This window comes from Triticum aestivum, chromosome 7D (genome assembly GCF_018294505.1).
Source record: "Triticum aestivum cultivar Chinese Spring chromosome 7D, IWGSC CS RefSeq v2.1, whole genome shotgun sequence".
Classification (NCBI taxonomy): Eukaryota; Viridiplantae; Streptophyta; class Magnoliopsida; order Poales; family Poaceae; genus Triticum; species Triticum aestivum.
The window spans coordinates 115,185,132-115,210,872 of NC_057814.1; the positions used below are offsets into that span (position 1 = coordinate 115,185,132).

Consider the following 25,741-nt stretch of genomic DNA (forward strand, 5'->3'; position numbering starts at 1 on the left):
ATGGCGAGAGCTTTGTTCGTCTCTGTCCTTGCCTTGTGGTTTCTGGCGCTTGGGCTGTCCGGACGCGCTGATGCGGCGGCCGAGAGGAAGATCGTCGGTGTCCACGAGCTGACGAAGGGGGATTTCTCCATCAAGGTTACCAACTGGGGTGCCACCCTCATGTCCGTGATTCTCCCCGACTCGAGAGGTAATGACATGAATGACACGCTTCTTTCTTTCAAATCAAGGGTTCCGGGACTTGGTGTTATGTAAATCTCACTCTTGTTCCCTTTCGTTACTTCTGCAAAATAACTGGGTTCTCACTCTTGTTCCCTTGTACTAGGAAACTTGGGGGATGTGATCCTGGGCTACGATACGGTCGCTGAATATGTGGTAAGATCATGCATGCATAGACGCCCCTGTTCCTTTTCCCTAACACGGCATGGTTCAGTTCTTCTTCTTTAGCCGCTGACAAAGTTTGATTCTGCTTTTGTATCTCGATCGTGCGTACTGTGCATGTGCAGAATGGCACCGCCTACTTTGGAGGGCTGATCGGCCGCGTCGCCAACAGGATCGCCAATGCCCGGTTCACCCTGGACGGGAAACCCTACCGGCTGGTTCCCAACGATGGCAATAACACGCTACACGGTACGCGTACAAAGAGGAAAATTTTCCCTCCCCTCCTCCTATGATCCAGTTGTGGTCGATCATCTTTCTGCCTGTCTGTTGTTCTCTAGGTGGTCACCGGGGATTCGATAAGGTCGTATGGACGGTGAAGGAGCACGTCGGCGACGATGGCAGCTCCCCGTTCATCACTCTGTACTATCATAGCTTCGACGGAGAGCAAGGTAAGGAATTTGGAGCCCTTACAATTTGACATTTTCATCGAGAGGAGATTGCACATGTGGGTTCAGTCTTGAATGATCAATCTGGGATTTTTCCAGCTAATTCAGGCCAGCCGTTTTTAAATTTGGACAGCTTTTGTAAGAATCGGTCAAATTTTCTTTAAAAAAATCAAAAGTTTTCAGAGAAAACTGAAAAAACTTCAGTAATTCAAAACATGCTAAATGATCAATCTGGGGAATTTTCTGCCAATTTAGCCCAGCCATTCAAAATTTGGATAGTTTTTGTAAGATAGAACTGGTTGATTTGTATTTTTTGTTACTGATTAATCCTGGAGTTTTGGTTTTCTGTTAAAATTCCCTAGAGTTGCGGTTTCGTGCTACCTCAGTCCCAAAAGTTGTGTATTTGTGCAATTTCCTCTTTCATCAAATATAGGAGATCTTCACTTCTTTTTTTGAGCAAAAGAGGGTTTCCCCTCCGATTTCCATTATAGAAACCAGGCCGAAGCCACGAGCAGTCTAGAAGTCTTACAATAAGAAGCAGAACAAAGAGTAAAAGCGAAACCCGCTCAAGGAGTGGCCAGGGACATAGCCCCCCACCCCCCGGATAGTCAGATCATTACAAGTTTCCATCACAAAAGGCTAAACGGAGGAGAAGACAAATCTAAAGCAAAAGCAGCAGCAAGCTCTTGAAATGTCGCAGCTTCCCTAATCCTTCAGCCGCGGAACCCCGAAGCGCCATCCTTGCGAAGCTTTGAAGATCTCACTTGCCACCTGCTCGATGAGTCTTGCCCCCAACGTCAGCATTCTTTTCCCTGGGCCCTTTTTCTGCAAAATTGCCCAATCAGTAATCCAGCAGCATATTCGTTTAACAATCCCAATCGGGTCGTTTACTTTTTTCTTATCAAACACAATGTCATTGCGGCAATTCCAAATCGCCCAAAGCAGAGCAGAAGTGCCAATCAACACCAGTTTTTTACTCTCTTTGTTAAAATTGTTTAGCCACCCCCCAAAACAGTCGTCAATGTTTATGGGAGTTTTCTTAAAGTCAAATGAACATCTCACCAGATTCCAAATGATTCTGGCAACCGAACAGGAGAAGAAAAGATGATCAATGTTTTCCTCCTGTCCACAAAACACACAATGTTTGTCCCCTTTCCATCCTCTTTTCAATAGGGTGTCTCTAGTAAGGATACTTTTTTTGCTTAGCAACCAAAGAAAGAACTTGATTTTTGCAGGTACCTTGACTTTCCACAGGAATTTGTGTGGAAAACCCATGTCAGTACGAACTAGGTGTAGATATAAGGATTTTACAGTGAATATTCTGTTAGCATTGAGCATCCACATGGGCTTGTCTCTGCCCCCGTGCATTAATATGTCCTCACATCTTCTTTTAAGGCTATCCCACAGCCCCCCATAGCCTCCATCTATATTTCTTCTGAAAGACATAGCATTCCACCCTTTTTCAATCACCCCTCTCACAGTAATTTCTCTGTCATTGCTAATCGCATACAATGAGGGGTATGCCTCTTTTAGTGGTTTGTCATCCACCCACCAATCTTCCCAGAATCTGGTATTTCTCCCATCCCCTAGTTTTTTTTATGTGAGGGAAAACTAAATTCTTGATACTTATCAGGCTAGTCCAGAATTGCGAGTCCCCCTGTCTTTTTTTAATGCCTGACAAGCATTTGTTCTGGATATATTTAGATCTAATGATATCTTGCCAAAGTCCCTCCTCAGCTTCTAGTTTCCAAATCCATTTAGCTAGCAAGGCAATGTTAAATTTCTCTAGATTGATTAGCCCGAGACCTCCTTGTTGTTTAGGAAGGCAGCATGTTTTCCAGTTAACTAAATGATACTTTTTTTATCCTCTTCCGCTTGCCATACCAGTCTCGCCCTGAAGAAATCAACTTTTTTCCTGACTCCAACAGGGAGCAGATAGAAAGACATCATGTATATAGGAATATTTGTTAGGCACGACTGTACTAATGTGACTCTGCCAGCAATATTGAGCAATCTGCCTTGCCAGCACGCACATCTTTTCTCTATTTTCTCAGTTACATTCCTCCACATCCCATTACTGATCCTTTTATCATGGACTGGTAGGCCTAGGTATTTCAGTGGCATCTCCCCAAACGCACAAGTAAAAATCTCTTGATATATATCTTTCTTGTCCTTAGCTTCTCCAAAGAGGTATATGTCACTTTTGTGAAAATTAATTGTGAGTCCTGACATTTGTTCAAAAGCAGTCAGAATAAATTTGAGATTTCTCGCTGACACCTCATCATCCTGGATTAGGAATATGGTGTCATCTGCATATTGCAGCATGTTCACTCCATTTTCATGATTGTCTGTGAGAACCCCTTTAATAAATCCCTCATTTCTAGCTCTGTCCATAATAATGGCCAGGGCGTCAATAGCTAAATCAAACAATAGGGGGGATAATGAGTCCCCCTGGCGAAGCCCTTTAAAAGTTTTAAAAAACTTTCCAATATTGTCATTTACCTTCACACCCACTTGTCCCCCCCTCATGGTGTGCATCACCCAGTCACACCACTTGTCAGGAAAGTTTTTGAGTTTCAGCATTTTATGGACAAAAGGCCATTTGATTTTGTCATATGCCTTTTCAAAATCTACCTTAAATAGCATAGCATTTTGTTTTTTCATTTTGATTGAATTTATAGCTTCATGTAGGATCACCACTCCCTCCATAATGTATCTGCCTTTCACAAAAGCAGTTTGAATGGGGGAGATGATGGGGTTAACAACCTTACTAAGCCTGTTCATCAGGACTTTAGTGATGATTTTGAAGCTGACATTCAACAGGCAAATGGGTCTGAATTTCTGGATCTGTTTGGCATCTTTGACCTTTGGGACCAAGGTAATGATCCCATAATTCAACCTAGCTAAATCAACCACACCTCTGTGGAAATCATCCATAATGTTTTTTATATCATTCTTGATTAAATCCCAGAAGTTCTGATAGAATTCAATAGCAAATCCATCAGGGCCTGGGCTTTTGTTTTTTTCCATGGAGAACACCACTTCCCTAATCTCTTCCATGGAGAAGTCCTTAACCAATTCATCTTGTGTTTGAGGAGAGATCTCTGCAGACCCTTGTATGTTGAGATTGATAGTAGAGTTTTCAGCTTGACCAAAAAGATTTTTATAGAATGTAGTGATATACTCAATCAGTTCTTTCTCTCCCTCAATCACACCCTCATCCTGTTCTAACCTGACAATCCTGTTCTTCCTTCTCCTCCCATTCACTTTGGCATGATAATATCTAGTATTGGAATCTCCTTCTTTGATTTCCTTATCTTTGTATCTCTGTAACCACTTGATTTCTTCTAATTTGAAGATTTCTTTCAATTCCCTTCTCAATTCTTTCTGCATAATTCTTTCTTGGGCATTAATCCCTCTCAATTCTGCATTTTATCTATCATGTCCAGCATATTTAACAATTCCTTCTTTCTTTTCCTATACATAGCATTAGCATTTAAAACCCACCCTTTGATTTTTTGTCTAATGTTTCTGAGTCTTTTTTGCGAAGTGTCCATACTAGATCCATTACACCTCACCTCCCAGTTTTTTTCCACAAATTCCTTAAATCCTTCCATATGCATCCATGCATTTTCAAATCTAAAAATGGGAGGAGCATTTCTCTGCTCACCAGAATCCAACAGCAGTGGAGTGTGATCTGAAATCTCTCTTTCTAATGTTGTGACCATAGTCATGGGGTATTAATCTTCCCAATCTGGGCATACCAAGACCCTATCAAGTTTCTCATATGTAGGGTCTGGCATATTATTTGCCCAAGTGAATTGTCTCCCACTGATTGGGATGTCTCTTAATCCAGCATGTTCAATAATAGCATTAAAAACAAAGCTGAAGTGATCCACCCCCCAGGTTTATTTTTCTCTGCACTGTTTCTAATGATATTGAAATCCCCCCCCCAATGACACAGGGAGAGGGTTATCTTGATACAATCTAGATAATTCAGCTAAAAAAGCTGCTTTCCCTTCTCTTTGAGCATCACCATTGTCGTGGAATTATCACGGCAGATGTCCTCGAGCTAGGACTTAGTCGTGGAGCCATCGCAACTAGGAAGCTTGAAGGGGTTATGTGGGACAAGGAACACGAGGGTTTATACTGGTTCGGCCCCTTACGGTGAAGGTAAAAGCCTACGTCCAGTTTGAGGTGATATTGATTAGGGTTACGATCGCCAGGGAGCTAAACAGCTATGCCCGGCTCTCGATGAGATTGTTGTCGCCCTTAAACCGCTGCCGGGTCATCCCTTTATATAAGGAGGAACACGCCCAGCAGCCCTTAGAGTCCCGGCCGGCTCACAGGAGTGTCCGGCTTGGACTCTAAACTATGCTTGCCTTACGCTACAAGTTCTACTATAATAATGATTGTAACTACGGGCCTTAAGCCATATCCGGGTCTCAGCCCATCTCTGGCCCATCGTCTTGAAACTTGGCTCCGGGCTTCTGGCAATGACCGTACGAGTAACCCGGCCCCTCCTGGCGGGTGACTCTAAGGTCTATATCCTCAACATTAGGCCCCAGATTGATTTGAGCCGGCTCATGTCAATCTTCAACTCTTCTGACAAAAAAAATCTCCGGCTTACCATTCATGTGAAGGCCATAACCCGGAGTGACGTCATCCTCTGGACTCCGGATAATCCACCGTGATGTCATCCTCCATTAAGTCTGTTTTTTACTCCGCCAGATCCGCAACGGATCTTTGCTTTTACTGTCATTCCGAAAATCGAGGCGTCGTGGGGGGGAGATAATCACGCCGTGGTCTCCTTGAATCTCGCGCCCACTTATGACCTCGCCTTATAAATAGGCCAGCCCGACGGGCTCTTCTCACGCTCCTTTCTTCCTCCTCGCGCCGCTGCCTTTCTCACTGAGCTCGTGCTCCGCCGCCGTCGTCTCGCCTCCGGTCTTCGTCAACCTTGGCCGCTGCATCACCCTGACCCGGACCAGACAAACGGCGGCGACTCCCGCACCTCTTCAGCTCCGGTAAGTTCTCACCACCCCGTAGAGTAGATCTGCAGTAGGGTTCCTCCAGTTCTTCGTGTTCGTCACCATTGCCCGCAAGTTCGGTAGTTCTCCTAGTTACTGCTCCTGCTTGATGTTAGTCCTGCATAGAACTAGTGCGGTGGTCGTTTAAGATCCATTTTACACGCAAGTAGCCTTCCTTGAACTGCATAAGAACTCTGTTTGAACCCAAGTACTCCCTCACTGCTGTTTCTAGGTCTAGAAATTTTCCTTTTGCCCGACCATTTTGATCCAAAAAAGTTACTGCAACATGTGAAACCTGTTTTACCACACTTAGTAAAAACTGCACCCATTGAATCTTGGCGGCCTACATTTCCGGCTTAAAGAAAACACGCGCCGTAGAACTTTCCGGTTTAAAGAAAACCATGCTCTGTAGAATCTTCCGGCTTAACTGTGGTAAAGCCGTGGATAACCAATTTACTCTGAATCCCCCTGCGGCTTAAATAACCCACCGTATCTGAATATATATCATTAGTCCCCTTCATAAGCCGCCATCTTAGTTTAAACAATAGATCTCCGGCTTATAATTAACCCGGACACTTTTCTCTTTATCATAGACCACCAACCTTCACCATGCCTCCCAAGGCTCCCATCACTTGCAACTGGATGAGGTCCAACGTCACCGACGAGACCCTGGCCAATTTCGTTAAGTCCGGATATTTGCCTAAGAAGGAAATCATGTCCTACCGTGCGCCTGACCCGTCGGAAGAGAGACCACAGCCAAGGGACGGGGAGGTAGTGATCTTCGCAGACCATATGAGCCGGGGCTTCGCACCGCCCGGCTCAAAGTTTTTCAGGGACGTGCTCAACTTCTTTGACCTACGGCCTCAGGATATAGGACCCAACTCCGTATCCAACATCTGCAACTTCCAAGTCTTTTGCGAAGTGTACCTTGGAGAAGAGCCCAGTTTGCTGCTTTTCAGAGAGCTGTTCTACTTAAACCGCCAAAATGAGTGCGCCAACGGGCCAAGTCTGGAGCTAGGTGGCATATCCATCCAACGACGCAGGGACTGTCTGTTCCCCTATGCAGAGCCGCCGAGCCACCCCAAGGACTGGAATATGACTTGGTTCTACTGCCAAGATACGTCCCCGGCTGATGAAAACCCGCTGCCCGGCTTTCGCCCAACACGTCTAGAGCCGACTCATCCGCTGTCGGACAAACTGACTGCAGCGGAACGCCAGCCTCTGCTTCCAACTATCAATAAAATCAAGGCCCTGCTAGGCAACGGTCTGAACGGAATTGACCTGGTCCGGGTTTGGATCTCATGGCGGGTGATCCCATTAAGCCGCCGCCCCGGTTTAATGTGTGAGTACACCGGGCGAAAGGATGACCCGCAGAGGCACAGTCGCAATGGTCTTCCAGAAGACGTTGCAGAGGAAGAGACCAAGGCTCTTCTAAACGAGAGCCTGGCAGATTGCGGAAGAACCGGGTTAGCCCCCTTCTGCAAGACCAATCCAGCCCCAGCGGTAAGCCGCTGACTTTAACTTTTATCTTCGTCTGTGTATATCCTTTAACTGAACCGTTTTAAGAATCAATCATTGTATCTTTCAGGCTGATGATAAGTTCTGGCGGGTCAAATATGACCATGAAGCGGCCAAGAAGGCCAGGAAGGCGAAGAAAGCCGCCAAGAAAGCCGGCCCTCGCAAAAAGGGAAGCAGACCCACTGCTTCGGAGCTAATGCAATTAAGCGAGAGCTCCGAGTCAGAGGTAACCCTAAAACCTTTAACTTCTTGCTATATTCGTTGTTTGTTGCTGTCCGCCTTATCAACACTTGTTCATTGACAGGATGACACCAGCGCCAGTAACCCGGTGGTTGAAGAGGTAATGTCACTTTCCTCCGACTCGGAGCCCTTGCCACAGCTGAAAGTCCGAAGAGTAACCCGGAAAGCAAGCTTTTCACATCCTTTAGCTCATCAAGACCCTCAATTTCTTTTGAAGCAGTAGGTTCACGAAAGCCGGCGTCACACCCGGGCCCGCAAGGACACTGACCTCTCCGCCGGGTTACCCGACGCAACAAGGAAGCGTCGCACTGAGGTTTTTTCTCACTTGTACACTTTTCATCCATTGGCGGGTGTTATCCGTCAGCCACTCAACTCTTCTGACTCCAATTATCAGGAGACCTCCCCCTCTTCAGGTGACTCCATGCAGTCATATCTGCTGGCTTTCAAGACCGCGCCTGGGTAACAACAATCATCTCATGTCGTTCTGATCTCTACTCATATGCTTTGTACTAACCTTTGTTGTTCTTTCAGTGCTCAAGCAAAGCTCACCAAGAGGGTGAAGAAAACCAAGTCGGCCGGAGTGCCGGACTTGCCTGAGCCGGCGGTGACAGTCCAAGAACCGCCAACTGCCTCCGCCCCCGAAGCCGCCACTCCAATGGACACGGCGCCTGAGGCCCCTGCCCCGACCACCAAGGCAACAACCGAAGCTTTGGTTAATCCGTAGGCCTCCGGCTCAGCTCCACCAGCAGACGACCCGGACGGAATTCGTTGAGCCGGGGAGACCGACCGCATTGGCCAAATGCTCCGCGAAGGGGGAGTTGCTGCAGCCCCACCGGGTGAACCTGGACCTCTCCGGCTACACCGACTTGAGCATTGGAGAGCTCGTCTCTGGCTACATCAGCCAAGTACACAAGAGCCGGGACGCCGAGGTTGCCATGGTCAACCAGATCCAACAAAAATCTGAGGTATCCTTCTGCTGCCTTCTTACTTTACTGCATAATTACCTTTGCCATGCTAGCCCCCAAGTCGACGACTTATACTTGAATATGTTGTAGACTTAGGTTCCGGCTTACTCAATTGAGCCGGCAGTATGTAGATAGATACGTTCAACATGCATTAGCCCCCAAGTGCCAAGTGTCTTTGCTTGGAAAACGCTTGGGACTTATATGATGACTGTTAATTAACCCGGAAATATATGCAGGCTGCTGGCAAGAAACTAGAGGCGGATCTTGCGGATCTCAAGAGCCGGCTGAAGATGCAGGAGATGGAGACCCGGAAGGCAAATGCCAAGTTTGTATCCAGCATCGCCACTCAAGAAAAATTGAAGACCGAGTTTGATGCTGAAAGAAAAGCCTGGGTCGAAGAGAAGGCCGCACTGGTGACCCGGGCGGAACAGGCGGAGAAGGCTCTCGCTGAGAAGACCGCCGAGCTCTCCGGCCTAAAGCGCTAGGTTTCCCAAATGGTGGCTGCTATCTTCGGTAAGTCGTCTCACCGGCTTTCATCAAGTTAGTATATGTCATGATTCATCCTTGTCACCGGCTTATCTGACTCTGTTAAACAGGTCCTAGGAGTGCCAACCTCAACCAGAGCGTGGTCACCAAGTTAAAGGCCGTGTACACCCTGGTGGAACAGCTCTACACCGGGTCACAGCGTGCCTTAGCTGTGGTGGCCCTATCCAACGAGGTGCCAACTCATCTGGCCGAAGTCCTGCGCCGGCTCGCCGTTCTGCCTCAGCAGATCCAAGAGCTGCGACGGGCCTCTGCAAGAGCCGGAGCGATCGCCGCGCTGAGCCGGGCCAAGGCATTTCTGCCGGAGCTAGACCCGGCGGACATCGCCCTGGGTTATCCAAGCCTGAAGGAAGACGGCTCAGCGTTCGATTAGAAGGACTTCGCAGCGTGCGTGAAGGCTGTACGCCCGGTGGCCACCCTTATCGGGGACGACACTGATCTAACCAAGTACCAGCCGGGCTACAATGCGGAGAATCAGAGGATTCCAACCCCTCGCTATGAAGACCTGAGTTTAATTCTGCCGGCTCGTCAGCACACCTTTGCCCCAGAGATTGACCCGGCGGGGTTAATTGATGAAGAAGCCCAATTCGAAGCTCTCCGCGGCATCGACTGGAAGTCATCAACTTTCCAAGTCTTGGGATCAGCCGGAGGAGAGGACAGGAACGAGCCGGAGACTTCGACTCAGCAGGCATCATAAATCGGCTGGCGGTTCACCGAACAATGCTCCATCCTTGAGACTTGATGAATTTTGTAATAGAATAGGTGCAACAATTTATCTCTGCCGTGCCATCGTGCACGTAATGAATGCTGAAATCCCTTGAAGTTATCCCTTTGATGTTTCTCCGGGTCATAACCATCCCTTTGTTCTTCTCAACCTTAAAAGGTGCCTTTAAGTATCTGCATAGAAAGGCAAATCACAAGTCTCAAGGCGGCTTACCGCCCTGAGAATCAGGTGTTTGAGATGGATAACCCGGAATACGAATCAAAAAAGACTCGTCCATAATTATACTCTGAACATAGCCGTGATAACACACTTAACGGCCTGCAAGTATACTTCCGGTTTAAATAACCCGGGTAGCACGGTTGGTACCTTAACTCTAATTTACTTGTCTTGATGACATCCATGATGTTCAACTAACAAGATAAACCAAAATTAAGCCGGCAAGTGAGACCCGGCAGTACACACCTTGACGTAATCAGAGTAAACTTGTGACAAAATATAAGAACTTAGGGGCTTCCGGTTCGAATACGACCAGAAACCCGGCCCAAAGGGGTTAAGCTAAGATTCGGATACGATCACATAGCCCCCAGTGGGTGTGGCGATGCCAATCAAGAGGGTACCGACAGCTATGTTCTCTTTGGTTCGAATACGACCTATGTTTGAACAGGAAGCCCCCAAGTGATTTAAAATTGTTTAACGACGCTGATTCGAATACGATCCACGTCGGTTCTCAGAGGGGTTAAACTATGATTCAAATATGACCAAAGATAACCTCCCAATGAGCTCGGCACTTTGCCAATCAAATGGGTATCGACAGCTATGTTCTCTTTGGTTCGAATACGACCCATGTTTGAATAGGAAGCCCCCAAGTGACTTTAATGCTTACGGCTAGATTCGAATACGATCACAAGCCGGATCCTCCTATAAGTCACCATGTAAGCTTGCAGAAAACAACACATGCATGTTTGGAGGAGGAAAAAGGACAGAGGTCCTGCTTTATTGCTTATCATAATATATACATGGCTGAGACAAATATGTACACCGCGAGAGCCGGTAGCTCAAGTGTAGTAAGGCCGAAGTTGAGCTATGTTCCACGGCCGACGGGTCTCCTCCTCCGACTTACGTGAATCTTTGTGCTCCCGAATGTCAATGAGGTGATATGACCCGTTGTGCAAGTTCGTACTGACCACAAAGGGCCCTTCCCAAGGCGGGGATAACTTGTGTGCATCTGTTTGATCCTGGATGAGCCGGAGCACAAGGTCGCCTTCCTGGAAGACCCGGGATTTGACCCGGCGACTATGATAACGGCGCAGGTCTTGTTGGTAAATCGCTGAACGGGCTGCTGCCACATCACGCTGTTCGTCCAACAAGTCCAGAGCATCTTGGCGCGCCTGTTCATTATCCGTCTCAACCTAAGCCGCCACGCGAGGTGAATCGTGACGGATGTCACTGGGGAGGACTGCTTCTGCTCCATAAACCATGAAAAAAGGCGTGAAGCCTGTAGACCTGTTAGGAGTAGTGTTGATGCTCCATAAGACGGAGGGCAACTCCTCCACCCAACAACCCGGCGTCCGTTGCAAAGGGACCAAAAGCCGGGGCTTGATGCCCTTCAGAATTTCCTGGTTAGCTCTCTCAGCTTGACCATTGGATTGAGGATGAGCCACTGAAGAAACATCAAGTCGGATATGCTCTCGTTGACAAAATTCCTCCATGGCGCCCTTGGAGAGATTGGTGCCATTGTCAGTTATAATGCTGTGTGGAAAACCAAAGCGGAAAATCACCTTTTTCATAAATTGAACCGCCGTGGCTGCATCGCACTTGCTAACTGGCTCGGCTTCCACCCACTTTGTGAATTTGTCAACTGCCACCAGGAGGTGGGTCTTCTTATCCTTGGACCGTTTAAAGGGCCCAACCATATCCAGCCCCCAGACCGCAAAGGGCCAAGTGATTGGGATCATCCTCAACTCCTGAGCCGGCACATGAGCCCGTCGTGAGAACCTTTAGCAACCATCACATTTACTGACAAAGTCCTCTGCATCAGCATGAGCCGTCAGCCAATAAAAACCATGACGGAAAGCCTTGGCTACAAGGGATTTTAAGCCGGCATGATGGCCACAATCCCCTTCATGGATCTCCCGCAAGATCTTTTGGCCTTCCTCAGGGGAGATACAACGTTGAAATGCCCCTGAAACACTGCGATGATGTAACTCGCCATCGATGACGATCATTGACTTAGCCCGCCGGGTTATTTGCCTGGCCAAAGTTTCATCCTCAGGCAACTCTCCCCGGGTTATATAAGCCAGATATGGCATTGTCCAGTCTGGTATGACATGAAGAGCCGCCACCAGTCGTGCCTCCGGGTCAGGGATTGCCAAGTCCTCCTCTATAGGCAACTTAACTGAAGGGTTATACAGGACATCCAGGAAAGTGTTAGGCGGCACCGGCTTTCGCTGAGAGCCTAGCCGGCTTAAAGCATCAGCCGCCTCGTTCTTCCTGCGATCAATGTGCTCCACTTGGTATCCCTGAAAGTGCCCAGCAATGGCATCAACCTCGCGGCGATAAGCCGCCATGAGAGGATCCTTAGAATCCCACGTGCCTGATACTTGTTGAGCCACCAAGTCTGAGTCACCAAAGCACCTTACCCGGCTTAAACTCATCTCCTTAGCCACCCGAAGACCGTGGAGCAAAGCCTCGTATTCAGCCGCATTGTTAGTGCAAGGAAACATCAACTGTAGCACATAATGGAACTTGTCACCCTTAGGGGAAGCCAATACAACACCAGCCCCCGAGCCCTCCAACTGCCTGGACCCGTCAAAGTGAATAGTCCAATATGTGTTATCCGGCTTCTGCTCGGGCACTTGTGATTCTGTCCAATCGTTGATGAAATCCACCAAGGCCTGAGATTTAACAGCAGTGCGTGGCACATATTTGAGACCATGGGGTCCAAGTTCTATAGCCCACTTAGCAATTCTCCCTGTGGCCTCTCTGTTTTGAATGATATCACCAAGAGGGGCAGAACTGACCACAGTGATGGGATGACCCTGAAAATAATGCTTAAGCTTCCGGCTCGCCATGAACACACCATACACAAGTTTCTGCCAATGCGGGTACCGCTGCTTGGACTCAATGAGCACTTCGCTGACATAATAAACCGGCCGCTGAACCGGATTCTCCTTACCCGCCTCCTTGCGCTCCACCACAATAGCCACGCTGACTGCTCGTGCGTTCACCGCCACATACAGTAGTAAGGGCTCCTTATCAACCGGAGCAGCAAGGACCGGGGGCTCTGCCAGCTGCTTCTTCAACTCTTCAAAAGCGGTATTAGCTGCATCATTCCAGACAAAGTTATCAGTTTTCTTCATCAACTGATATAAGGGCATGGCCTTTTCACCCAAACGGCTTATAAACCGGCTTAAAGCAGCGATGCGACCCGCCAAGCGCTGAACGTCATTTATACACGCCGGCTTAGCCAGGGAGGTGATGGCCTTGATCTTCTCCGGGTTAGCCTCAATGCCTATGTCAGAAACCAAGAAGCCCAATAGTTTGCCTGCAGGAACACCAAAAACACACTTGGCCGGGTTAAGCATCATCTTATAGACCCGGAGATTATCAAAGGTTTCCCTTAAATCATCTATCAGGGTTTCCTCTTTGATGGATTTAACCACAATATCGTCCACGTAAGCGTGAACATTGCGCCCGATCTGTTTAGAAAGACAATTCTGTACACAACGCTGGTAAGTCGCCTGTGCACACTTGAGCCCAAAGGGCATAGACACATAGCAGAAGGCTCCAAAGGGAGTGATGAACGCCGTCTTCTCCTGGTCCTTAACTGCCATCTTAATCTGATGATACCCGGAATAAGCATCCAAGAAGCTTAAGCGTGCACAACCTGCCGTAGTATCAATGATTTGATCAATACGGGGGAGGGCAAAAGGATCAGCCGGACACGCCTTGTTCAAATCCGTGTAGTCCACACACATCCGCCAGGTGCCGTTCTTCTTGAGTACGAGCACCGGGTTAGCCAACCATTCTGGGTGAAAAACTTCCACAATAAACCCGGCCGCCAAGAGCCGGGCCACTTCTTCACCAATAGCTTTTCGCCTCTCTTCATTAAACCGCCGAAGGAACTGTCTGACCGGCTTAAATTTCGGATCAACATTGAGAGTGTGCTCAGCGAGTTCTCTAGGTACACCTGGCATGTCAGAAGGTTTCCACGCGAAGATGTCCCTATCCTCACGGATGAACTCGATGAGCGCGCTTTCCTATTTTGGATCCAGATTGGCACTGATGCTAAACTGCTGAGATGAATCTCCTGGAACAAAATCAACAAGCTTAGTTTCCTCAGCCGACTTAAATTTCATCGCCGGCTCAGTCTCCGTAGTCGGCTTCTTCAGAGAGGTCATGTCTGTTGGGTCAACATTGTCTTTGTAAAACTTCAACTCCTCTGTAGCACAAACAGACTCTGCATAAGCTGCATCACCTTCCTCACACTCCAGAGCCACCTTCCGGCTGCCGTGAACCGTAATGGTCCCATTGTGACCCGGCATCTTGAGCTGTAAGTACACCTAACACGGCCGTGCCATGAACTTGGCGTAAGCCGGTCGTCCAAATATAGCATGGTATGGACTTCGTATCTTGACCACCTCAAAGGTCAACTTCTCCACCCTGTAGTTGTTCTCATCACCAAAAGCCACTTCCAATTCGATCTTGCCGACTGGATAAGCCGACTTACCAGGTACCACACCATGAAAGATAGTGTTGGACTGACTGAGGTTCTTATCAACCAACCCCATACGACGGAAAGTCTCATAATAGAGGATGTTGATGCTGCTGCCTCCATCCATGAGCACCTTTGTGAACTTATATCCTCCCACTTGAGGAGCCACCACTAAGGCCAAGTGGCCCGGGTTATCCACCCGAGGAGGATGATCCTCCCTACTCCACACTATGGACTGCTCAGACCATCGTAAGTAGCGTGGGACTGCCGGCTCAACAGCATTCACAGCCCTCTTGTGAATCTTCTGATCTCGCTTGCACAGACTAGTGGTAAATACATGATACTGTCCACCGCTTAGCTGCTTTGGATTGGTCTGATAACCCCCCTGCTGCTGTTGATGACCCTGACCAGACTGTTGATTAAAGCCCCCTTGACCGTTCTGAGGACAGGAATTTGAGCCGCCGCCCGGGCCATGAAAGCCGCCAGCACCTGAACCGCCGCCCGGGCCATTGTAATTCTTAAAGGCCTTCATGATCGCGCAATCCTTCCACAGATGAGTCGCTGGCTTCTCTCTAGAGCCATGCCTTGGACAAGGTTCATTCAACAGCTGCTCCAGCGTCGGACCTGATCCGCCACCTCGGGGAGGGGGCCTCCCCTTGCGTCGCTGGTTATTACCTTGGGAGTTGGCATTGGCTACAAATTCTAGGCTGCCATCGGCCTTGCGCTTGCCTCCTCCTGGGTTCCCCGGGTTAAACTGAGGACCCTTGCCATTGTCGTTCTTCTTTCCCTTCCCTGTCCTTTCATCATCTGAAGGGGGATCCTTGGTACCATCGGAATCGGCGTACTTGACAAGAGCCGCCATTAATGTACCCATATCTGTGCAGTCGCGCTTAAGCCGCCCAAGCTTCATCTTTAGGGGCACAAAGCGACAGTTCTGTTCCAACATTAAGACTGCAGAGCCGGCATCCATCTTATCTGATGAATGTATGATCTCCTTGACCCGGCGAACCCAATGGGTCGTGGATTCACCCTCCTGCTGCTTACAGTTAGTCAAATCCACAATTGACATAGACTGCCTACAGGTATCTTTGAAGTTTTGGATGAACCGGGCTTTCAGCTCAGCCCAAGACCCAATGGAATTCGGTGGTAGCCCTTTCAACCACGTGCGGGCAGTTCCATCTAACATGATGGTGAAATACTTGGCCATGGCCGCCTCACTGACCTCCAGCAATTCCATAGCCATCTCATAACTCTCAATCCAGGCTGCAGGCTGTAAATCAGCTGTATAGTTAGGCACCTTCCTAGGGCCTTTGAAGTCCTTGGGTAGACGTTCATTACGGATAGCTGGCACCAAACAAGGGACACCCCCGGTCCTGGTAGGGATACCCACATCAACGGAAGTCGTTGGATAAGCCGGTGGGGTCTGGTAAGCCGTCAATTGGGGCGCTTGCTCCGCCTCTTGCCGTGCTTGGTCCGCTGCGTAAAAGGCTCCATTGTGAGCCGGGCCATGGCCAGGGGGCGGGTCATGGAGTCGGACGTTGCTTGAGCCGGTTGCCGAGACCATGTGCCGGCTATAACTCGGGCTCTGGCCTGGACGAGGAGTCGAGTGGATCCTGTCCCGGCTGTAGGAGTACGCCTCTTGCTGCGCCAGCGCCGTCTGCAGGAGTTCCCTGACCCGGCGAGTTTCGATGGCCGCCGGAGAATCGCCGTCAACGGGGAGAGCCGCCAGTCGTGCTGCCACAGCCACCATGTTCTCCAGCGGGTTATCATAATGACCCGGGGGTATTGGCACATACTGAGGCGGGGCAGGGGGCACCTGGGGAGGCCCCATCACCCGTGGCTGAGTAAGGGGTCCAGACCCGGGCGCAATGACCCCTGGCGGGTTACTAGACCCTGCACCCAGCGTGTTGAAGAGATTGCGTGGATCGTAAACCGGTGGGAGTCGAGACTGGGCCTTCTGATGCCTCCTTCTCATGACCTCATTGGCCGCGTTCTGATCCATCGTGAGTTGGAAGGACTGCGCCTGAATCAGCTGAGTCCGGGCGTCGAGAGCCGCCCGCTCCGCAGCCAGCCTGATCCCTTCTGCTGCAAGATCCTCTTTAGCTTTTATCAGATCCAATTTTAACTGCGCCACCTCCGCATCATGCTGAGCTTGATCTGCCGGGTCAACTGTGGCGGTTAACAGGGCCGTCATCTTGTCCGTCAGATCCATTAGCACCTGAGCCGGAGAAGGCACCGGGTTTCCCGATCCAGCAGCGGGGTTCTGAACAGGCTGCGCACCAGCCATAAAAACTCCAACCTGACTTGGCGGCTCAAAAAGGTCCGGAATACTGTCGCCATCGGAACAACCCATGAGCCTGCCATCTTGAAGTTGGTACAACGAGTTTGACTCATCAGTGGCCGACTCGCCGTCAGAGCCGCCGGCCACCTCATCCCCAGACCCAGATGGATCAGAGGGCCCTCCATGGATGCATCCCACAAAGGCGCGCCTTAAGGCAGGCCGGGCCTGGGCGGGTTGCGCAAGCTGAGCCGTCTCGATGAGATCAGCTCAGAGACCCGGCTCTGGGCCTGGCTCACCAATCTTGCCAATGAAAACGTGAATTCCGCCGAAGGGGACCCGGTACCCGTACTCAATTGAGCCGGCGTCGGGGCCCCAGTTTGCATTGTCGATGTAAAGCTTGCCGCGACGACTCTTGGTCATCCGGCCCACAGCATATCCCTTGAGCCCTTCGAAGCTGCCCTTCAAGAACTCAAATCCACCGTGCGCTGGCCCCACGGTGGGCGCCAACTGTCGTGGAATTATCACGGCAGATGTCCTCGAGCTAGGACTTAGTCGTGGAGCCATCGCAACTAGGAAGCTTGAAGGGGTTATGTGGGACAAGGAACACGAGGGTTTATACTGGTTCGGCCCCTTACGGTGAAGGTAAAAGCCTACGTCCAGTTTGAGGTGATATTGATTAGGGTTACGATCGCCAGGGAGCTAAACAGCTATGCCCGGCTCTCGATGAGATTGTTGTCGCCCTTAAACCGCTGCCGGGTCGTCCCTTTATATAGGGAGGAACACGCCCAGCAGCCCTTAGAGTCCCGGCCGGCTCACAGGAGTGTCCGGCTCGGACTCTAAACTATGCTTGCCTTACGCTACAAGTTCTACTATAATAATGATTGTAAGTACGGGCCTTAAGCCATATCCGGGTCTCAGCCCATCTCTGGCCCATCGTCTTGAAACTTGGCTCCGGGCTTCTGGCAATGACCGTACGAGTAACCCGGCCCCTCCTGGCGGGTGACTCTAAGGTCTATATCCTCAACAACCATAGACAGTCACCAAGTTCCAACTAAACTTAGCTTTTTATCAAAAAGTAGTGTTCTGATAAAATATGTGCCTTTTTCCACTTGTATCAAGTCAAAATTATCATTATTAATTCCTACCAATATTCCTCCAAATTTGCCTCGAGGGGCAATCCATTCCCAGAGAAAATTTTTCCCCCAGCAAGGTTGTGCAATTCATTTTTTGTAAAGTCACCCTTAATGGTCTCCAAAAGGCCAACAAAATCTAATTTTTTTTTCTATGATTGCCTCTCTGATAAAGTTTTTCTTTGTGTCCTGTCTAATCCCCCTCACATTCCAAAATATTCCTTTCATTGTTTCTTTTTCTTCTTTCTCCCTCCCCTAAAAGATATAGCAAGCTTCCCAGCACTAGCAGCTGAGGTGCCAATCTTATTTTTCTTATTACTAGAGAATATTTTCCTCAAGGTGTCATAGTAATCAAGATCCATTTCTGTATCAGAGTGATCATGACCTGAGCATAGTTCTTCTAGTTTAGCATCTCCAATATCAATTAGATTTGGAGAACTTTCATTTTTTTTCTTTTTCCTCTTGATTTCTTATGTTTTGTAGATATATATCTCTTCTAGCCTGTTCCATATTGGAGATCAGGTCTAGGTTTTGGCTGACCAGGTCAATAGTACACCCCAGCTCCACCCCCACTTTCTCTGCCATTTCAAACAAAGAGATTTGATCCTTAGTAAGGGTTGGGACTTACCATAGTTATCCTTGTCAGTAGCTCTCTCCTTAGCCAGATCTTCAATCTTGGAGTCCTTTTTGTCTAGATTTCTGTCACTTCTTCTGGTTGGTCCTTCTTTGTCTTTTTCTTTCTTCTCTTTATCAGAGATCCCCAGTTTTGATCCCAGAGATTCCACAGAATCCTGGCTAGCATTATAATCTACTGGTTCAGTGTAATTGTCTTCTATCAGAGGATCTTGAATATTATCTTTATCAGAGTCATTTTTCTCTCCCATATCATCTCCAAAGATCTCTTTTTCATCCCACTGGTCTACTTTTTCTATGCATTTGTCTATCATCACTTGCTGCTTCTTGATAATATCCATCCTAGCTCTCTTCTCCTCTTCCCATGAAGTGTATTTCTTTTCTTCCACAGCCCTCCAGGTTTCTTGTTTGTTATTGTCTTCCTCCATCTCTTGAATTCTATGTATCAGTCTATCTAAATCAGCTTCAACTTTTTTCCTCAAGCCAACCTCAGCTAGATATTCTTTCTGAATGTTCATGATCTCTTCATTTTTTCCTCATTTCCTCAAATTGCTTGAGTCCCACACTTCCCAGGGAGATGTTTTCTTTGTTTCCTTCAGCATCTACTCCACCAATCTTGATCTTTTTCCTCATGTCTGCAGTTTCACATTCTCTGTCTGTTTCAACATCCATATGTTTCCTCTTATCTTCATACCACTCCTGTTCCACCACCTTTTCAAGTTCCAAGGTGACTCTGTATATCATGAGGTATTTCTCAGTTACTTCAGTATGTGTAGGAATTTTTTCAAAATCTCTCACTCCCACCCTGGCTCTGATTTTTTCTAGCAAAATTGTTGTCGTATCTATCTCCAGGACTGGGCCAACAGTGGCAGCTACTTCACAAGCCCCAAAAAAATGTCTGAAACACTCAGGCATTTTGCCAAATTTCACCCACATAGTGTGCAACTTTCCTATGGCTTGTGTATCATAGGTCCAACTATCCACATTTATGACAGCCTTTGTCCCCAGCAGGTTAAAGTTTCCAAACTTGTGTAATTCAATCAGTCTGCTCTTGTTGGGGAACCTCATGAGATAAGCCATGTCTCCATGTTTTTTGCATCTCCATTGCCAGTCCCATTTGAACATGTAGTTAAACCCCTCCAAGAATTGTGTCTCATTGATCTCCCCAGAGGCAATAGTGACAACTCCCATCAGGTTAATCTACTCACTACTCACCACCTCCTTGGAATTTTGAACCAAGAGCACTCCCAAACCTCTGGCTGCATATCCGACATATTTAGGCAGGGGCTTAATCTGTTTCATCCAGTTGCAATCTTCAGTGATGTGAGAATTTTTTCCATAGATGATACAGTTAGGAAGCTTGCAATCTCTAGGTTGATGTCTGAATCTTTGCACTTATTACAGGGAATTCTGAAGTTGTTCCCACTTTTTCCTAGATCAGGGCCTTCTCTCTGTGGAAATCTGCTTCCCCCCCCAAGCACTTTGGCTTTGCCTGGATCCAGAACCATTATCCATATCTCCTCCGTAGCTAACCTTTCTGCTTTGTATCCCTTTCTCTCTCTCACCCTCAATCATCTTCCCCTCCTCTTGCTGCTTGTCAGCTCCAGTTACCATGCCAACCCCCTGATGTGCCATCTGGGCAAGGAGAGCCCCAAACCACTGTTGCTGTTGAAGAAATTCAGGAGGGGGAATGACACCAGGGGCAGGATCTTTACCTTTGTCCTCAGATCCGGCTCTGTTAGCCTCTGGCTTGCCCCCTCTCTATCTTTGTCTTCTGTAGTTCTACCAGCATCTGGGAGCTGCGTCCCGCCTCCATTCCCCTAGTAGCTAGAAGTCCCAATGGTGGATATTGAACTACCAATCTGAGAGAAAGTGCCTTTGTATCTGTCCACATCTTCTTCTTTCTTTCTGTAATGGAAGCCATCTCTACCACCACGGTTGAATCTTCCCCCTCCACGATTGTTCCCAAAACCTCTGTTCATCTCTTCTACTTTCTCTCTTTCTGGTGGCGGCGGAAGAGGTGGAAACCCTAAATCCTCCAGGGGGTCACACTCTTCCCCCCACAGGGAGAGAGGCGCTTTATTTATACTGCCAAAACTTTCAGAAAGCGTATTTACCAAAGGCGTTTCTCCCCGTTGCCCATTTTGCCCCCATATCTCACTTTCCCCAAATTCTCTTTCTCTGGCAGAGTAATCCCCCACACAACAACCCAAGCCATTGGTGATTTCCATTTCCTCTATATAGTTTGCCTCATTAGACTAGAAATCTGGAATTTGGGCATATTGAATTCTACTCATTTTATTAACAACCTCCCTTCCCAGTAAAACCTGATCAGGGGCGAGCATCTCTCTCTTTTTTTCCCATGAGCAGGGCTGTTAACACACTTCTCATCGCTACTTTCTATGATTTTTGTAGCTATCAGCCGCTTTTTTTTCTTATTATTACTTCTATTATCACCTATCGATGTAGGTTCACTGCCATATTTGGAAATAGGGGGGATCGTACCTTGCAGATCCAACGGGAGCCCAGTCTCCTCGTCGGAAACCTCACCGGCGAGCAGCCAGAAGCGGCCGCCCACCGGCGAGGCCCCTACTCCCGTCCCTGGGAGCGAGCGAGACCGAGCAGGCGTGGGGAACGGCGAGGGAAGCGCGGTGACCTCCTCAGAACCAACGGCATCTTCTTCTGGATCTTCTTCTTCATCCCAAGCTTCATCCCCCTCCTGTCCTCGGCGCGCCCCAGATCTGGCCGCCTCTCCACCACTGCAGCCCTGGGCGCCACCAGAGCTGGGGCGGGGAGACCCATCACCGCGCCGACCACGAATCCAGGTGGATCCGCAGGGACGGTGCGACGCGAACAAAACGCGATCCACTTCATGGCCTGCATCTGATCGTCTGATTCCGCCTCCTCCATCGCCCACAACAGCATTCGGAGCGCCCCCACCGGCTCGCCTGACAGAGTGAGGCGCCAGTCCTCCGCCTCGGTGAGCCTCCGGTAGGCACACCCCGCCGCCTCCTTCAGATTGTTCTCCGTCGAGAACCTGGAGATGATCTCCCTCAGCTTCGCCAGCTTCTCTTCGTCGTCGTTGGCTATCACCAGAGCCCTCCTCTCGAGTCTCTGCTTCCAGGAATCCATGACCGCCCGCCTTCGGAGAGCTTGCTCGTGAGAGATAAGGGAGGTGGTTTTCATCGAGAGGGGAGGGAATGGCCGCTCCGCTCCGTGCCGCAGCTTTAATCCGCCTCCCTTCCCGACGTTCTCTCTCCTCCTCCGCCTTGATCTGCGCTTCACGCCGCGCCTCCGCCTCGGGACTCAATCCCCTGCCGACCAAAACAACGTGACATGGAAACCGCACCTGAGTCCCCTCCCCGATCGGAATCTCCCCGATCTTCACTTCTGATTTTAACGAAGTAGCTGAACTTGAACAGGGTTTCCAGGCGACGTGGACGTGCACGTGACGTACCAACTCTCGAGCCCGCACGTACTAAGCGTGTGCATGAACGCGACGGCGCGGGGCAAGGCCACCCCGGTGAACCTGGCACACCACGCCTACTGGAACCTCGGCGGCCACGGCAGCGGCAGCGTCCTCGGCGAGGAGATCCGCCTTTTCGCCTCCCGGTACACGCCCGTGGACGCCGCGCTCATCCCGACGGGCCGCCTCGCGCCCGTGGCCGGCACGCCCTACGACTTCCGCAGGCCGGCGACCGTGGGCTCGCGCATCGGGGGCTCCTGAGCCGGGGCGTCAATGGGTACGGCATCAACTACGTCGTGGACGGCGGGGGCCTGCGGCGGGCGGCGGTCGTCCGGGACGGCGCGTCCGGCAGAGCGATGGAGCTGTGCGCGGACCAGCCCGGGGTGCAGTTCTACACGGCCAACGGGCTCAGCGGCGTGAGGGGGAAGGGCGGCAAGGTCTAACGACCGCTACGGCGCGCTCTGCCTGGAGACGCAGGGGTTCCCCGACGCCGTGAACCGCCAAGCTTCCCGTCGCAGATCGTTCGGCCGGGGAAGGTGTACAGGCATCACATGGTGTTCAAGTTCTCCTTCTAGAGTACTCCTAGTGGTACCCGAGCTCGGTCGTTCGTCAGGCAACACAGTCGCTCTTTTGTGTTTGTGTACCGTCTGAATTTGATCGGTTAAGATGCAAGGGAGGAATAAAAACATGCATGCTGCAGGTTCAAGCTTTTTTATTGAAGAGTAAAATACACTCAAGGTCACTCTTTCAAAAAAATGAAAATAATACTTTTAGAAAATGCACTCTGGGTCACTCCGGCATGCAACATCATCACTGCTTCAGCAACCCTGCCGGGGCTGGAGGCGACCGCGTGACAATGGGGACCACCTCTACTGCAACGCCCGCCGATGCTGCAAGCGATGTTGCGGCGGCGCCACTTCAATGCCCTTTGCCTCAGTGACATTGTGCTGCAACGGAACAACGAGGTGCGACAGGAAGCTGTGGCTGTGAGCAATGCCCGACGTGCCTGGCAGAGCGACGACACGTGGGAGAGAAAGGACGAAGCAGGGGTGGGCGTTGTGTTTTGGAAGAATGACGAGAGGGGGATGACGCATGGATGCCGCGTTGACCCATCCGACGGCCACACAACACGGGATCGGATGACTCATGACCCGACTGATTTCCGCAGCCGCCTTTATTTTTCCATCTCAAAGGTTCTAAGGGTGTCTCAGAACTTCAAGTAACACTTTTTTTTAGACAACTTCAAGTAACACTTGAAGGGCGGGCTCAGAACATACCAGAAGTTCCGAACTAACTATTTGGGCCGAACTCACCAGCACAGCCCGTTTAACAATTCCATTCTTCTCACGAGGTATTGACGACGAACCAACCCGCCGCCGCTCGTCCGTTCCCCTTCACAAACCCTCGACGAGCCGACCTGCGCCGCCGGCCGGTGACGGTCCCCTGCCGTGGGCGCCGAACCGGAGGTGGCAATGCCGCTAGGAGGAAGATGCGGGGGCGACCATAGGTACGGGGAACCGGCGACCGCCCACGGAGACGGGGACGACGAGAACCCATCCCGTTCTTCGCCCCGGCCGCCGTTACCGTTGCTGCCTGGCCTCGCCGTAATTCCCCCAGCGTCTGAGGTTTGCTCCCATCCTCCTTCCAATCTAAGGTCTATGAGATGGCACTGGGAACCTGAATGAACTGTCTCTACCAATTTTAGAAGGAGCAGCAGAAGAAACAGAAGCATGGGCAGCCCGCGGCGAGCTTCCTGGAGGACATTCTCATCGACATCCTGTCATGGGTGCCATACACGTCGCTGTGCCACTTCAAGTGCGTGTCCAAGGAGTGGCTCGCCCTCTGCTCCGACCCCGACATCCGCAAGAGGTCGCCGCAGACCTTGTCTGGCTTCTTCTACTTCGATCACGGTTGGAAGACATTGCGCCCTGGTTGGCGTTTCCAGAACTTGTCTGGGAAAGGTGCTCCTATGGTCGACCTTGATGATCTCCCTTTCTTGGGAAACACATATAAACATTTCGCTGTCGCACAATGCAGCACCAGCCTTCTCCTCTGCCATGCTGGAGATCACGCCCTCCTAGGGACTGCGGTTGGAATTATCGCCTAGATCTAGATCCGTGGATGTTTATCAGATGGCCCGAGGTTGCGGAATTCGATTATGTTATTTGCAATCCTGCTACTCGGGAGTGGACCGTGTTGCCTCCTATAGAATTGCCCGGCCACCTTTCGTGTTCCCGCCCAGGCAAGTACATCTTGGGTTTTGACCCGGCAACCCCGTCCCGCTTCGTTGTGTTTGTGCGCCTGAACACTTATTATGGCATGTCCATGGAAATGATCTACTCATCAGAAACTGGAGGATGGACTTCCATGCATGGTCAGCGTGATGATATTGGCGTAGATTCAGTTAGTAATTTTGGAAGAAGGCATAGCACCTTGTTGAATGGCACTCTGCATTTCCCTGCTTATGATTCGATAGTCACACTGGACATGAAAAGGAATGCTTGGGGGGAAATTAAAATGCCACCTGGCATGACAAACAACTATGTTCGTGCTTTCATTGGGCCGTCTAAGGGACACTTGTATGCTTGGCATATAGAGAATCGATATGATGGTCAACTCTCTGTTTGGGTGCTAGAGAATTATGATAGTGGTCACTAGACCCTAAAGTGGGTAGTTAATTGTTTTGAACTGTTCGGAAGGGATTGTCACGAAAACGGTAAGTCCTACTCAATGTTTGCAATTCATCCAGAATGTAATTTGATTTTCCTGACTGACGGTAGGGAGAAGATACTATCATACAACATGGATAATCAGAAAGTCATATTCACTTCTGTAGAATTCTCGAAAGCTCTACCCTACACTCCCTGTTTTGCGGAATGGACATCAGTCAGTGAAGGTTTACACATTTAGCATGGCTCCGGTGTGTTTGTAAACATCAATTGTTGGGTATACGCCCAATATTCTAGTTGAAGATGTGGGTTGGACAAGTCTTAAATGCACTTATGGGTGCATGTTCTTCTGGTTCTTTCAGCATTGTTGGATGGCCATGAAGAATTTGTTACTGACCCTCCGATGAGAATGTTTAGTTATAATAAACCTAGTCACTTAATGTATCTGCTTTCATGTACTCCTTCCGTCCCGAAATGTAAGACGTTCTTTAATACTATGATACATTTTGGGACGGAGGGAGTAATAATTATTGATGTCACTCTTTTAGCTCCTCGTATGGAGCAAATGTGAGACAGTATATTCTGTGTTTGGAATGTTTAATTTCCTGGAAGCATATCTTCAGTATGCAATTTGCTATCCACCTCTGTAAGTCTGTGTATAAGCTGTAACGTACATGGAAAAGCCAGTCCAGATGGAGCTGCAGATCGCCAAACACTTCAGTGCTTACTGCTACTCTACTATCGGAATTATGTTGCATCCGAACTTCTTTGCATTGCCTGGCAATGAAGCTCCGTTCTCCTGAATGGTTGCTGAAACCTTGTACCCGCCAATGAAGTTTTAAGCGCAAAAGCGTGGGAGGGCTATATACATCTGAATTTTAGGAGATTCTGGGAGACTAATATGTCTCCTGTTTAACTCGTGAGAACTTGAACCTTTCCAACCCTGTTTGGTGTTCTTTGTTTTGCGCCGTAACGCTTTGTTTTCTGGTTAGCCCCCTATTTGA

The 25,741-nt window shown here is 49.4% G+C and overlaps 1 protein-coding gene and 1 pseudogene across 1 annotated transcript; both read left to right on the forward strand.

Annotated features, from left to right (window-relative positions):
- On the forward strand, positions 1 to 22,643 carry LOC123168373 (galactose mutarotase-like; annotated as a pseudogene).
- A 761-nt stretch (positions 22,644 to 23,404) lies between these two features.
- On the forward strand, positions 23,405 to 24,982 carry LOC123171198 (F-box protein At5g07610-like). The gene is made up of 2 exons (XM_044588809.1): positions 23,405 to 23,693; positions 23,774 to 24,982. Exons 1-2 carry the CDS (start codon positions 23,541 to 23,543, stop codon positions 24,173 to 24,175), a joined length of 555 nt encoding a protein of 184 aa, XP_044444744.1. The 5' UTR covers positions 23,405 to 23,540; the 3' UTR covers positions 24,176 to 24,982.
- Positions 24,983 to 25,741: the final 759 nt, after the last annotated feature.